Here is a 16,208-nt window from a genome sequence, read left to right as displayed (position 1 = left end):
TGTTAAAATAGTAAACTCTATCTATTGTAAAATTTAAATTAAATCTTAATAGTAAAAATATTATAATTTTAGGAGGTTTATTAAATGATCATTAGAAATCAAGGAATAAAGAGGATACAAAATAAAGACCACGTGCCCATGGCTGATTAGCCATTTCAAAATCCCCACTCATCGCCATCACCACGCTGGCTGCACATCAAAGAGGCTGAGCAAGACTACCCACTGAATATTTATTCCCTGTCTACAGGAAGTACACAATGACAGGAAATCAGTGGGCTCCTGGGAAATGTAGTTCTTTTTTTAGGATAATAGATTTTCAATTATACACTATCCAGCTAAGTCTTGACTCGTCCTCATCCCTTCATATCTGAATTGGTAGAAGATAGGCTAAATGACTAAGATGCTAGTAGAAGGCAAGTGATTTGAATGAATTAAATAAAGGACAGGTGTATATACCATGGATAGGGGTAGAATTGAGTGCCATGGAGGGACAAAGATGACAAGTCCCATCTTTTAAAACTAGATCGTCTTCCTTTGGCCAGAACTAAAAGGTGACAATGGAACAGGGAGAAGTACAGGGTGATAGCAAATTTCATGCCCTAAACACAACCCAAGAGAAGATGATCTGAAGAATATTATTTCCTAAATCTTAATGCCTAACATAGGTTTTTGGTATATTACTAGGCATGACTATGCATCTTTCACCAAAATAATGTGGTATGATTTCAGGGTATAAGGTATAAGGAATCAGGAACCTTAATAAGAATGCTATGTTTAGTACATATGAAAGATTTGTTGTTGGCTTTTAAATTGTACTCATTCTAAATTGCCCAACCTTACTAAGTCTTTTCTTTTCACTTACCTGTTTTGTCAAGAGGATGCTTTTTCCTCCACCATAGTACCCTGTCAGTCCAGGCTGGGGTTCGGCATTTATCACTTGTATCATAAGCTTCTGAGCCAACATCATATTTGTATGTGGGTCCAAAATTAATGGTACCTTCATGAAAATCCTTAAAAATCTATCAAGAAAAATCATATTATGATTTCGATTCTTCTGGATTCTATGTCATATGTAAAAATTTTACAAAGATTACAATCTTAATCAAAGATACTCAAAAAGCACTGTCTATTTTATGAACCCTGTGTAGACACATTCCTAGCCCAAGAGTCTCTGCCTAACTATGGAAAATGACTTAAGGTCATTTTCATAGTTTTACAACTGATGTTAACAAAGTACAGCAAAATACTGTGCTGTGCTTATCATTGAGACTTGTGAGCATTATGAATTTTATTTGGATGGCAGTCAAAGCTAGTTTCCACTTAGACAAATATTTTCCTAATGAGACTGAATCAAAGGGAACTTTTTATTTAATTGCCAACCCTTTTTCAAACTCCAAAATGTATCCCGTGTCCAACCTATATTTCATAAATGAAGAAACTGAAACTCAAGGAATCCACTATCGCATTCCTTCATTCTTCTCTAGGTTGAATTCCTGACTCTCCAGGTCTTTCTTTATAATGCCCCACAACTTCTTACCCCTGGAGGCTCCTTTTAACTGTGAACTTCACACCCCATATGTAACCTCCTTCTCTGAGGTCATTCCCTCAATCTGACGGGTTCCACTTAAGGACTTACTCTATAATGTTCTTTCCATCCCCATCCCCTTTGCAAATCCCCTTTACATGTTGCTTTTTAAACCTTAATAATATTTTATATCTCGCCAATTACATGTAAAAATAATTTTTAGCAATCATTTTCTAACATTTTGAGTTCCAAGTTCTCTCCTTTCTTCCTTCCCTCCTTTCCATGAGATGGCAAGCAATTTGATATAGAAGATATATGTGTAATCATACAAAACATTTCTATATTCATCATGTTGTGGAAAAGAAGACATATATATATATATATATATATATATATATATATATATATATATATATATATATATGTAATGTTATTTTTCTAATGAAGAAAATAAAGTGAAAAATTTTATGCTTTAATTTTAGGCAATTTCCAGGAGAAGAAATCAAAGCTATCTGTAGTCATATGAAAAGATGTTCTAAATCACAACTGATTAATATACATTAAAATAATTCTGAAGTACCACCTCTCACCTATTATATTGGTTAATATGATAGAAAAAGGGAATGACAAATATTGGAGAGGATGTGGGGAATATTGGGACACTAATGCACTGCTGGTAGAATTGTGAAATGGTGCAACCATTCTGGAGAGCAATTTGAAAGTATTCACAAAAGGGTATAAAACTGTGCAGACCCTTTGATCCAGTAATACAAGGTCTGTATATCAAAGAGATTTTTCAAAAAGGAGAAAAAGGAAAAGGATCCATAGGTACAAAAATATTTAAAGCTGCTCTTTTTGTGATGACAAAGAAAGGGAAATTGAGGAGATGCCTATCAATTTAGGAAAGGTTGAACAAGCTATGGCATATGATTGTGATGGAATATTATTGTACTTTAGGAAATGATGGGCATAATGATTTCAGAAAAATCTGAAAAGACTTACATAAACTGATGCTAAGTGAAGTGAGAAGAACCCAGAGAACATTGTACACAGTAACAGCAATTTTGTGTGATGATCAGTTGTAAATGACTTTGCTGTTCTCAGCAATATAATAACACAAGTCTGAAGGATTCGTGATGAACAGTTAATCTACCTCCAGAGAAAGAACTGATGGAGTCAGAATGCAGATTGAAGCATACTTTTTTCCTTCATTTTTCTTGTTTCTTTTTTCTATCTGTATTTTCTTTCATATAATTAATATGGAAATGTTTTGCATGACTGCACATTTATAATATGTATCAAGCCACTTGCTATCACAGGGCAGAAGAGATGAATGAAGAAGTTGGAACTCAAAAACTTTTTAATGAATTTAATAAAATAAAATCTAAAAATAAATTTAAAATTGATAAAAAAAATTTACATATAATTGAAAATATCTGGAAAAAAGAAATGCTTGTTGGTTTGATATCACAGGTGTAATAAGTGTCAAGTGCAGGATTTAAGCTTAGTTCCTCAGACTCCAAATCTAGCATTACTCCAAGGTCATTAGAGCATGTAATCTCCTGTCTGTATACTCATTGGATTAAGCCAGTTCAAACTAGCATTCAGGAATAACTATTTCATAATAAAGCAATACTCCCAAAGTGGCTTACTTTTCCACTTGATTTCTGTAGTTGTAGTTGATCAAATTCGAGAAGCTTCTTCCAGTCTTGTCGCTTAACAAAATAGAAGACTTCTTCATAAGTCAGATCAATTCGGTAATTGAAATCACCACACCAGAATACATAGTCATGAGAAAACACACTTCTTCCCTGATTGTGTGAAAGCAAACAGGAAAAAAAAATATTAAGAAGAGAGTATTTTATAGAGCTTGATATTGAAAACAGGGTCACATTATAAGAATGATCAGCCAAAATGGCACTCACAATATCACCAAATCACTCTTTTTAAAAAACAAATAAAAGGGGCTGCTAGGTAGCAGAGCAGATAGAGTGCCAGGCATTGAGTCAGGAGGACTTGTGTTCAAATCTAAACTTAAGACACTGCCTAGAAGGGTTTTTTTTTTTTAAAAACCCAAAACTTTATTTATTAAAACATTAAACTTCCTTCTTAAACATTTCCAACCAAGTGCACTATTCTGTGCCAATTATTATCAAGTGGTTTTAAAGTGGACTTTGGGTTCAATTAGAAAGCATATAGCAATTTTTAAAAGAATCAAATGACTAATAAACACACTTTTTAGAATGTTTAAACAAATTAAAACTAAAAGAGAAGCAAAGTAAACTTTGAGATATTTTCATAGAAATCAAAAGAATAAAAATAAAAAAATATGAAGCTAAATGCTAGCAGACTTGGGGAGAAACATGTAGACTCATTTATTGATGAAAGAATTGCAAACTTGCTCAATAGTTTTGGGAGTCAACTTCAATATACAGCAACAGTTGCTCTCAGATTTTCAAAGTAGCACTATTTATCATTGCAAACAAGCAGAAAGCAACTTAAGTGATCACCTGCAAGCGAATGACTAAATAAATTTTGGTCTATTAGTGCAAAGGAGGGACAGCTAGGTGCTACAGTGGGTAGAATACTGGGCTTAAGAGTCAGAATATGAATTTAAATCCAGCCTCAGATACTTACTAGCTGGGTGACCCTGGACACATCACTTAACCCTGTTTGCCTCAGTTTCCTCCACTGTAAAATGAGCTAGAGAAGGAAATGGCAAACTGCTCCAGTGTTTTTGCCAGGAAAAATCCAAAAGGGATTACAAAGAGTCAGATGTGATTGAAATGACAGAACAACAGTTATTCTTAAGTGTACATCCACATCACCTAAAATAACAATTTAAGGCTCTACAGATCTATTCTCTGTGATCCACTACTCCCTTTCCCCAAGGAAACCCCAACTTTAATTTTTAAAAAATCTAGCCAGGTGAGGCAAAACAAATAAATATATCTATAGGTAAGGGGAGTTTTGAGGTGTCCTCCACATTTTCTCTGTTAAGAGGGTAGCTATGACATAAATCCCTTGGACAAGGGCTAGGTGGTTCAGTGGATAGAATACTGAACTTGAAAGTAAGAAAGACCAGAATTCAAATTCTACCTTAATTGTTTACTAGCTATGTGTCTCTAAACAAGTCACTTAATCTCTTTGGTCTCAGTTTTCTCATTGATGAAGTGCAGATAATAATAGCACCTACTTCACAGGGTTATTGGAGTATCAAAATGAGAAAAAATACATAAAACCTTTAAGCATTACATAAATGCTAATTAAGGTAAAAACATAAACCTAAATAAATAAACAAGCAAATAATAAAATAATAAAAACAAAAAATTATATAAAACATATATTACATATAAATACAAATTATGTAAATAATTAAAATAATAATTGAAAAATAAATTACATCAATTTATAAATGTCATTAATAATAATTTCTATAACTACAACTACTTATTATATCTACTAAATAATACATGATTATAAATACCATATTATGTATGTGTATATACTAAATATACTAAATATAAAAATAAAAAATAAAAAATAAAAACTAATAAAAACTAAAAGCCCCTAAAAATATAAAAATAAATATTGTATATGCTATATATATATTTAATATGCACTAAATATAACCATGATTATGAATAAATAAAAGGAATTTTTTAAGCATTTTTAAAAAATCTGACACTCTGGGGTTTAATATTGACCATTAAAGATGCTTTGCCTCGACAAAAGCTCAGCAAGTATGAAAGCCATGCATTAAGAAAACAAACTGTGATAAAGAGTTTGGAAAGCACAAAATATGTCCCAAACTATGCCCTAAATTAACTTGTGCTTTTCCTTACCTAAAAAGGAAATACGAAAATACAACAAAAGTCAATGCACAAAATAATGCAGAGAAATGTCAGCAATGAAACCTTATATGCACCATACAGGCACAATAAAGCCGCTGACATCAACGGCTCTAATTCCATAAACAGTGGTCCTACACATAATTTGGCCACCAGGGGAATAGGTGAATGGGTAACTGCGAATTTCAGCCCTACTAGTGGAACAACCACCCAGAATTCTTATGAAAGAGAGCAGAAAATCCCCGCTAGAGGGCAACATTGTGCATGTTATGCTCAGCTTCTCACAGTTGTCTTTCCTGATAGGGTCTTGGGTACTGGGTGGGAGGATTATTAAACAAGAATTCAATCCCCTTTTATAGTGGAAATTCCTCTCTGAGCCCCATAGGCAGAGTAGCCCTACTAATAGGTGCTGAAATACATTATAATATACATTAAATATAATATACACTAAAATTTTGAATCTTGGAGGAAATTATACTTTATGCTCATTAGACTCAAGGATTCTTCATTAAGTTGCCCAAAATGTCAGCACAAACCATGGATGTATTTTGGGGATATTTCTTCTCATCCTGGTATTTGAATCTCTCATGGAGTAAAACAGAAATGATGCTTTTTCACTAAGACCCTTTATTTTAAGAGGAGAACATGCAATCAGAAATGATACTGAAATTTAAAAAGGGACAGAGATATAGAAAGGATGGAAATGTATAAAGGACAAGGGTACAAAGAAAGCAGGAGCTGGGGGTAGCAAGGTGGCTCAGTGGATAGACCTGGGTTCAAATCTGGTCTCAGATACTTCCTATCTGTGTGATTCTGGGCAAGTCATTTAATCCCCATTGCCTAGCCTTTACCACTCTTCTGCTTTCTGAGGAAGAAGGTTTGAGGGCTTAATAACAAACAAACAAACAAAGGAACTCAAAAATGATAGAAAAACTCATGTAAAATTTATGCCACCTCTTCCCCTACCACCATTACCATTACCATACTTCACCAAGGACCAGATACGCCATTTCTTTATTTTAAAAGAACAAAACAAACCAAAAAACCAAAAAACACCCTTACCTCCTGAATGAGAATAAATATTAATTATTAATTCCAAGGTAGAAGAGAGATAAGGGCTAGGCAATTAGAATTAAATGACTTGCCCAGGATCACAAAGCTAGGAAGTATCTGAGGGTAGATAAGAACCCAAATCTTCTTGATTCTAGGCTCAGCAATCTATAGCTCCATAGCTGTCCTGTCCCCCTGATGCTTCTTCCCCTACCACCATCATCATCATCATTCCTATACTTCACTAAGGACCAGATACCCCATTTCTTTCTATTAAATAACAAAACAAACATTCTAGTTTTGAAGATTTGCTCCCTAAATTCCAATTTCTTAGATGTGGAATTTCTTACCATGGGGAAACTAAGCTTCTGTGTAATCTCCTTATAGTCTTCATTCCTCTCTTTGACCTGTGACTGTCCAGCAGTCAAATGACTACAAATGAAACAGAAGCTGGTGCTGTGGAACTGAAATCGGATGCCAACGGCGCCTTTGTTCCCAGCTTTTCCTCCCATGCCAGTCTTCACTGTGTCAATTGCTACATCCCTGCAACCCAAGAACAGCAAAGAAAAAAGTTAGGTTTGATTCCTCTGCACCCAGAAAGGAAAAACCGAAGCCACCTATCTGGCACAGGCAGTGGATTCTAAAAGCAGCCCACAAAGCAGTTCCTGTCCTGCTCAAAAAGCATCCCAAACTTCCCTCGTACCACTTTTACCATCACGTCTGCAGGAACCAAGCAATACTTCTGCATGACCTCATGAGGACCTTTCATTGGTCATTATCCCATTATAAAGAAATGTCCTTTCACCGATCTTTCATTTCCAAGCAGAAATGATGAAGCACCCTCGGATAGGAGGATTTCAGATGCCTTTAAATGAGACTCACTTTTTAACCAAGTCCCTACAGTCATAAAAGGTGTTTCATGAAGCTAAGAAAAAGCTAAAGATTTATTTGTTCTTGCCTTCGACCTGCTTTTTATTGTTTGGTCTCACTCGATTGTACCCCTAGCAAAAAAATTAATTCATCCTGCTGGGAGTATTTAATCTGAATGGCACCACAGTGACCTAGAGGCAGTCGTGACTATAAAATACTCAGGAGTATCCATTTGAGCCTAGACATCCCATTACAAGAAATTATCCAAGAAAACTGCCCTGATATTCTTGAGCAAAAAAATAGAAATTGAAAGAATCCACAGATCACCTCCTGCAATAAATCCCCAAATGACAACTCTCAGGAATGTTACAGCCAAGTTCAAGAGATCCCAGGCTAAGGAGAGAAGAGTATCCATTCCAAAATATGGCATATTTTGGGGGCAGCTTGGTGGCTCAGTGGATAGATAGTCAGGTCTTGCCAGGCAGGAGCTCCTGGGTTCAAATCTAGCCTTAGACATTTCCTAGCTGTGTGACCCTGGGCAAGTCACTTAATGCCCATTGTCTAGCTTTACCCACTCTTCTGCCTTGAAATTGATACACAGTATTGATCCTAAGGTGGAAGGTGAATTTTTTTGTTTCTTTGTTTGTTTTTGACACCTTTGAAGAAACAGGAAAACAAGGGTTATTTGCAAAGGTTTCCAGAGGTGGTTTCAAAGCAATCTTTCTTATGTGAACCTTGTTTTCAGCAATCTGGATATGAAAATGGTATAGATTTGCCCACTCTCAAGTATGCTAATTTTTGACATTTTAACAAAAGAAAGCTGTTGACTGAGAGAGTCCTTGGTGTAGCAAAAATTCAACTATCTTCCCCTTCATAGTTATTAGTCAGATGATAATTTAACAATGACATCTGGGGCAACAGGTGTGCTTGCTCAACAAACCCAAAGCCAAAGGGACCATTTATTCACTGAGGGCACAGGTCTCGGGGATCTTACACCAAGTTTTTAAAAGGCACAGCTGCTAACCACCCTGACCCTTTATTTATAGATGAGAACACTAAATCAGCCCATTTGCTCACATTAAAAATTATTGTCGTACCTCAGGATATCCAAAGAGAGGAAAACACTAAAAGTTTCATCTCTTGAAATCCTTAACTAGAGAAAAAGAATTCAATAGCTTGAGGAGCAGGCAGTGGATGTTCAGAAATAAGCACACTATTGAAATGCTGCTATGGTTTGTGTCCTTATGGTCCCCCAGGGAGGCTGACTGAGGTGTTCAACAAGGTACAAACATATTTAATTAGAGAGGAAAAATCCTTAGTTCCAACCCTTTGGGACCATAAACCACATTAACCAGGAAGAGACGGGAGAAGATTCAAATGATGTGCCTGGGGCTAGGACTCAGTCAAAAAATTGGATAGAGCTCCTTGAATGAAATCAGCCAGAATGAAAGAATAATGAATGCTTCTGTTTAAAATCATTCAGTAAGCATTTAATAAGTGTGCCTACTCTGCTTGAGGCACTTAGGATGTAAAAATATAAAGATAATAAATCTTTATTTTAATCTTCTTTTCTCAAGGAGGCTATAGCCAATGGCGGGGAGTGGGTAGTGTGGTGGTGGTAGATAGTCTACTAGGAAGAGAAATATTGCCTGAAATCTCAATTTTCAGAAATTTAGAAGACTGAGAAAATAGTAAAGGATGACTGTTGCAAAGGCTTTTCCACTGCAAATCATACTTTGAATTCTTTTAAAGAGAAACGAAAGGATTTCCATTTCCTGCTTAAATATTCAAATTGTCTTGGTCACAAAGTCCATGTAAAAATTCAACAAAGGACCTCTTTCCTTTTCCAAAATTAATGATAAGGAAGAGGTGAGGGGAGGGGAAGGAGGGAAAGAATATGATTCTTTTAACCAAGGAATCATGTTCTAAATTGACTAAATAAAAGTTTCAAAAAAAAAATAATGATGTGATATGATTTTAAATATCAATGACAGATTTGTTAAAATTCATCCAGGGTCAGTTTTCTAAGAAAGAGGAGTCTCATTGTCCCATCTGGCATGATGCTTTTATATAAACCCATATAAAAAAAAAAAGAAATCCAATCCTGGTGAGTGCAACAAGATGGATAAAGCCATTGCCCAACAGAGTACAAATATTTGCAACTAACTCATTGCTCCTAAATACAAAACAGAAACTGTGAGTAAACCCAACTTTCTTACCTGATAAATGGGACATGGTAAGGACGTACAAAGATATAAAGGCAGACTCCTACTAGCTGGGCTGAAGTCAACAGAATGTACCTATGAGACCTTGAAATAGCTTTCTGAAGCTGCTCTCCCCACATTTTTCTATTGGTAGTGCTAGAAAAAAAGAAAACAAAAAAGAACGATCGTGTCATGGTCAAGTAGCCATAAGAGTTCTCACCTTCCTCCAATTCCTAAAACATTCTACCTCTCTTTCATTACTGAGTTCATGCTGATTTATTTTAAATTACATAAGTATAAGGTTCATCTCTCCTAATTAGTCAAGTTCTTTGAGGGCAGGGGATGCTATTAAAAAAAAAAAGAATGTTTTATAGAGCATTTAAAGCTGTTTAAAGTCTTGCCCCTTCCCTTCCAGTCTTATACTTTACTACTTACCATTAACTTTTTTTTTCTTCAAAAACCCTTACTTTCTACCTTCGAATCAATGTATTGGTTCTAAAGCCAAAGAGGAGTAAGGGCTAGGCAACAGAAGGTAAGTGCTTTGTCCAGGGTCACACAGCTAGGAAGTGTCTCAGACCAGATTTGGCCCAGAACCTCCTGTCTCTAGCCATGGCTCTCTAGCCATTGAACCATCCAGGTGCCCCTTTATCCCAGATTCACTGTCCAACGCACTATTTCTTGATGCACATACGGTTCTGCTTTCCATCTCCTGGGCTTCCGCCAATGCTCAGCCACCCGCCTTTTCCTGGCTTCTTTCAAGACTCAGTTCAAATCCCACTTTCTGCAGGAGACCTCTCTTGGTTCCTTCTGCAGTCACGAACTTTCCTTTCAAAGGTCCCTTTTAGGTACTCTCTGAATATATCTGGATATATTATATCTGGATGAACTTAATTGTTTACAAGCTCTCTCCCTCTGCAGAATGCAAACTTTTCTTTGCATCCTCAATGCTTACTTAGTACAGTGCCTGGCACATAATAAATGCTTAATCAAGTAATTCTTGTTGCCTAACTATATTAAAAATTTAAAAAAAAAATCTCGGGGCCAAGACCTCAAGTTTTTATTCCTCCAACAAAAGCTGATATATTGAGTTGATCTAATATTCTAATATACCAAACTATATCCTTTATAATAATATGGCTAATACTCTACCATTATAATTGACATCTCATATACATTTAGCTTACTAAATCTAACTTTTTTCTAAAACTCAAAGTTGCAGTTATTTATCTAAAGGATTATATGTGATCACTTGGTTTATGACCATTAATAGAAAATTCAATAAAAAACAATTTTCCTTTCACCTGTTCACTTTAATTTTTATATCCTCCCCCCCCCTCCTACCCAGTTGAGCCGTCATAGTTATCTTGCTATTTTCCACCACCCCCTCGTACCCTCACTGTCATGTTTGGCATAATACCTAGCATAAAGCAGATGGTGGGGACAGGTTCAATAAATGTCTTCTGAATGAAGCAATACAGTCAATAAATATTCTGAAATCAAATATGTTCACTAAAATAAAGGTAGCATTCAAATGATATGACTTTCTAATATCTTCCGGAAGTCTTTTCTTCTCCCACTGGAAAATCAATCTGGCATTTTTGCCTTAAGCTAAATTTACACAGGCAGCTTCCCACTTTTCCTGGGTGTTAGTGAATTCTACCTCAATACATTTCCTGTGCAATGACCTTTGAACACATGGTGTCTCATCATCATCATTCTGCTACCTCTCCTCCTTCTCTTCCTCCTCTTGGATCTGGGATCAATTACTTTGATTTTTGGAAAGCTGAATAAAGCACAACTATATCTTATCAGTTCAGAGGCAGGGTCACTTCAGCATTAAAAAACAAAAAACTCTTATCTTCTGTCTTAGAATCAATAGTGTGTATTGGTTCCAAGGTAGAAGAGCAGTAATGGATAGGCAATTGGGGTTAAATGACTTGCCCAGAGTCACACAGCTAGGAAACATCTGAGTTCACATTTGAACCCATGATCTCCTATCTCTAGGTCCGTCTCTCAAACCACTGAGCCATCTAGCTGCTCCTCAATCCAGCACGTTAAAAAGACCCTAAAAAATTCTGATGAGGACCCAAAGAGGGAATGATTGAAACACTATAATTTCTTCACAAAAAATTAATTTAAATATAAAGTTACTAATAAATTTTAAATTACGCTAAAATTAATTAATTTAAATGGAAACAGTTACTAATAAATTTTAATTGATGTATTACTGTTTAATGTTAATATTTTTAATAATTTTAAAGCATTCCTCTATACTGATGCAGGTAGCTTTTACATGATCCACACACACAATCCCACTTACTGCACCATAACACCTTCTTACTTACCTAGCATTGACAATATTTCCTGCACTCAGTTCCACCATCTCTTCAAATCCCACTGCAAATATGTCAGCTGGGCTGCTGTCATCTGCGGAGTACACGTTGAGGAAAGAGGGGGTGGGGGTGGGAGTGGAAATTGAGAGAGAAGTATACAAAAGAAAAAATGAGTTAAGATCTGTGAACCCTTGTCAATATTACCAGGAATAATCAAGTGCTTATGGTATGACAGTGCCAAGTGCTTTATGACTATTAACTCATTGGATCCTTAGAACAACACTGGGAGGTATTATTATCCCCATTTTATACAGATCAGGAAACCAGGCTGTCTTGGTTAACTTAACCTATTTGTACCAGTTAAGTAACTCACCCAGGGTTACCTAAATCATTCCACCCCTTAATTAAAAATCTAGTGATTTCAGAAAAAATCTGTAAAGATCTGAAAGAATTGATGCAGAGTGAAATAAACAGAACTGGAAGAACATTGTACACAATAACAACAATATTGGATGATGATTGTCTGTGAAAACTTGACTACTCTCAGCAATGCAATGAACTGGGACAATCCTAAAAGACTTATGATGGGGAATGCTCTCTACCTAGAGAAAGAACTGTTGGAATTGTCTTTCATATCAGTGTATTTTTGGTTTTATTTTGGGGTTTTGGTTCTGTATGAGTGTGTTTTTACAATAGTGACCAATGTGGAAATGTGTTTTGCATGACAATAAGAATAAAATTAAAAAACAAACTACTAAATATCTTTGATTGTGAATTTTAGATCTACTCCACCCTTCTTAGCCTTTAGAATTCTAGCAACCAGGAATGTATACACCCCCATTTAAGGATTAAGTGTGGGGGAGAAAGGTCTACAACCCAAATGTGCTAGCAAGTGACAAGTCAAAACACAACTGACTGACCCCGTGGGCTGTCCAAAGCCAAGTTTAAGCCAGCATTGGTACATGTGAGACACAGGAAGTGAGGTAAAGAACTGCCTTTATATTTCATGGCACTTCCTGTGAGAGGCACTTTTCGTGGATTTTGGAGTCTTTGCCTGTGGGACTTGGCCTAAAGTAGCTGCAATGAGAGACTTCAGACTGTTTCCTTTGGGCGACCACATGGTGTGTATTAAGGCTGAATCCCCTTTCTCTGGCTTTCTGAAGGCATCAGCCTCCAAGGAGGCCCCTCATTTTGGAGGAGTCCTCGTGGCTGTAAGCCAAGCTAGATTTAATTTTCTGGGAAGGCCCTTTGGCTGAAGTCTCTGAACTCCCACTGGCTCAGGCCAGGCCAGAACTGCTGGAAGCCATCAGGCCACGACGCCTTGACAGAGTCACACATGGTAGCTAAGATGGCCACAGAGTGGCCCTTGGCAAGATGCTATTGCCCATTCAGTCCCCCTTACATAACCTCTCTCATTAATGCCCCTTACCTATGGAATTGACATGATTATTATTCCCCCTAGTCTCAGAAATAATCATTTGCAAGAGCAAAATACCTATACCCTAATTCTCTAAAACATCACCAAAAGGATCAGACACTCAAACCTTATCCCAAAAGACTATCATGGGTTAACTTTTACTTAGGTACATAATTCCCAGTAAAACTGCAGCTACAGACCAAGCCCAGAACTTTACCATTCACAGAAACCTATTCTCATGAAACCAGCATACAAATCAATCATAAAGACTCATACAAGATGTACAGGTATACTACAGGTACACTAAGCTTTAACATGCCTCAGTGACTCGATTTCACAAACTAGTAACTCAGAAACTCCCTAGTAAGCCCTGAAAAATGATCAGTCTAAATTTGAATTGTGTTCCCTCAAACTCAATGATATGATTGTTGGATTGTCTTTTAAAAACTGTTGATTAATTTTTCCATCTTACTAAAAGTAATAAGTAATTTTCCTTGGTTGTAAGCTCAAAACTTCTTACAGGGTAATGAGAAAATTAAGCAACTGGGGACAAAATCATTTATCTTGTATACTGTCTATAATCACAATATAAGAATATAGAATGTTAATCAAGTGATTTGTTAAAAGTTAATATATCACTTTTCCAATTATCTCCATTTAGACACGTGTGTTGGGTAATGTATCTGTGTGCCAAGAAAATGGGTATAAAAATAAACACCAGGCTTGGGGATGGCAGAGCAGCTAGCAGATGCAAAACATCTCCGTAATGATTAAGCTGTCTTCCCTTTATTATTTTTTTGACTGATCATTTGCCACCTGTTGGGAACCCCTGGAGTCTCGAGTGAGGGTGGACCTCACCCATGGCACCTCATTCTTAATTTCTTCCTTCTACTGTAAATAAACCATCATAAAATTCCATCCTGACTTTCAGTATTTCATTGATATTTAGAATTTAAATCCCTGGCGACCACTAAAATTTTATTCCGTCTCAGCCCTAAAATTTACCCTTAACACAGTTGAATTAGAACTCAAGCCTTCTAACTACTGGCCGGATGCTCTGTCCACTTAGCTGACCCCTTTAAAGACCACCTAATCCAAATCCTCTTTTTTATAGGTGAGGAAACAAAAGCACATCTACAAAGTAGCAAAACCTTCAGAAATAGACTCAAAATTGTTATCTAATGCTCTTTCTACTAAACTACTATTTTTCATGGGTTTCTTTCCCCCACAGTGCTTTCAAATGACCAAGCTCATTGATAAAAACTAAAGGACAATATCTCTTCTACTATCTTCTTCCATTTTGTGTACTACTTTAAGGTTTACAGATGTTATTGCATTTGATCTTCATGACACTTCTGTGAGGAAAATGCTATTATTGTCCCTGTTTTATAGACAAGGAAACTGGAATAGAGGATTTAAGGGACTTGCACAGAATCACACAGCAAGAATCAAAATGAAGTTTTCCTAATTCCAAAAGGCTTAGCACTACTTGTTGTCATTCAGTTGTGTCTGACTACATGAAACCATTTGGGGTTTTCTTGGCAAAGACACTAGAGTGGTTTGCCATTTCCTACAGTTGAGAAAACCGAGGCAAGCAGGGTTAAGTGACTTGCCTGGGGTCATACGGCAAGAAAGTGTCTGAGGTCAGATTTGAATGAAAGTCTTCCAGACACCGAGCCCTGAGCTCTATTCAATGAGTCAATTTGGTGCTTTAGAACATAGTAAGTTTTAATAAATAACTACCAACTGACTGGATTATACAGGCAATTTCTCAGCCAATGAGACCTTCTACCCTATTGACACGATTTGCTACTGGTTTTTTCTTTATTAATTCTTGTATTCATTTTATCTCTCTAATCAGATTAGCTCCCAGTGTCAAAGACTCTGCCCTTTCAAGACCCCCAGGGTGCCTGAGTGCTTAGCCTAGAAGAGGAACAAAGTGCTGTTCAATCAAATTTTGGCTCATTGAGAAGTTTTTCTCCCTGCTAGCATCAGCCCAGGATACGCATTATCATGGAGACAAGTGCTGCAGCAAAAATCAGTTACTTCTGCTGCATGAGCAAAAGAAGCTCTACTGGCATTATTGTTTGGATGCCTCTTAGCCATGGGAAGCAGAGGGTGCTGGGGCGGAATGATGTCAGGAGATGACTGATGTGTCAATTTCTGTTGCTGTGTCAATTTCTATTGCTATGCCCAGTGGGCAGGGTGAGGTTTGGAGTCAAACCAGTGACGTCTAGTCCTGAGCTTGAATTTGGCCTCAGTGCTGGATGACCCTGGGCAAGTCCCTTAATTCTGTTTGCCTCAGTTTCTTCATCTGTAAAATGAGCCAAAGAAGAAAATGGCAAATCACTTTAGTGATCTGTGCCAAGAAAACCCCCAATGGGGTCACAATGAGTCTGACAGGACTGAAACAAGTGGGGAAAAAAAATTTCCTGGCAAGAAGCCGGATAGGGTAGTCAACGCTGTTGGCCTCAGAGTCAGGAAGACCTGGGCTAAAGTTCTGCCTCTGAACGTGATTGTGTATGACCTTAGGCAGTTTCGCTTAAATTTCCTATTCCCTAGACACTCTAGGAAAGATGTGGCAGAGGAAGTGCAGCTCCCCTGGTCCCCAACAACAAGGAGGTGTTCCCTACATTCATCGGGAAGCTAAATAGGCTTAAAAAAGCAAAACAATAAAAAAAAAATACCAAAATGATTAATCACACACACACAAACATATATTTAAAAACCCTTACCTTCCTTCTATCTTAGAGTTATTGGGGCCGTCAGAAGAATGGAAAGGGCTGGGTTATGGGGGTTAAGTGACTTGCCCAGGGGCACATCACTAGGAAGGGTCTAAGGCCATATTTGAACAAAAGACCTCCCATTTCCAGGTCTGGTTCTCTAGCCACTGAGACACCTAACTGCCCCTCATAACACATATTTTTTAAAGAAAAAAAAATGAAACACATAAAGGAA

General features: G+C 36.8%; 1 protein-coding gene across 5 annotated transcripts in view; it reads right to left on the bottom strand.

Annotated features, from left to right (window-relative positions):
- SYNJ2 (synaptojanin 2) overlaps positions 1-16,208 on the bottom strand; it is a 170,766-nt gene that overhangs the window by 36,767 nt on the left and 117,791 nt on the right. For all 5 annotated transcript variants that reach the window (XM_056818992.1, XM_001381340.3, XM_007484814.3 and 2 more), the window contains exons 13-17: positions 11,846-11,927; positions 9,516-9,656; positions 6,777-6,969; positions 3,178-3,336; positions 863-1,019 (exon numbers count right to left, since the gene is read on the bottom strand). In XM_056818992.1, coding sequence (XP_056674970.1) covers positions 863-1,019; positions 3,178-3,336; positions 6,777-6,969; positions 9,516-9,656; positions 11,846-11,927 — 732 coding nt within the window. The remainder of the gene's footprint in view (positions 1-862; positions 1,020-3,177; positions 3,337-6,776; positions 6,970-9,515; positions 9,657-11,845; positions 11,928-16,208) is intronic.

Source organism: Monodelphis domestica, chromosome 2 (assembly GCF_027887165.1).
Source record: "Monodelphis domestica isolate mMonDom1 chromosome 2, mMonDom1.pri, whole genome shotgun sequence".
Classification (NCBI taxonomy): domain Eukaryota; kingdom Metazoa; phylum Chordata; class Mammalia; order Didelphimorphia; family Didelphidae; genus Monodelphis; species Monodelphis domestica.
The sequence above is the reverse complement of the archived record's forward strand: the minus strand, read 5'-3'. Positions and strand labels throughout refer to the sequence as shown.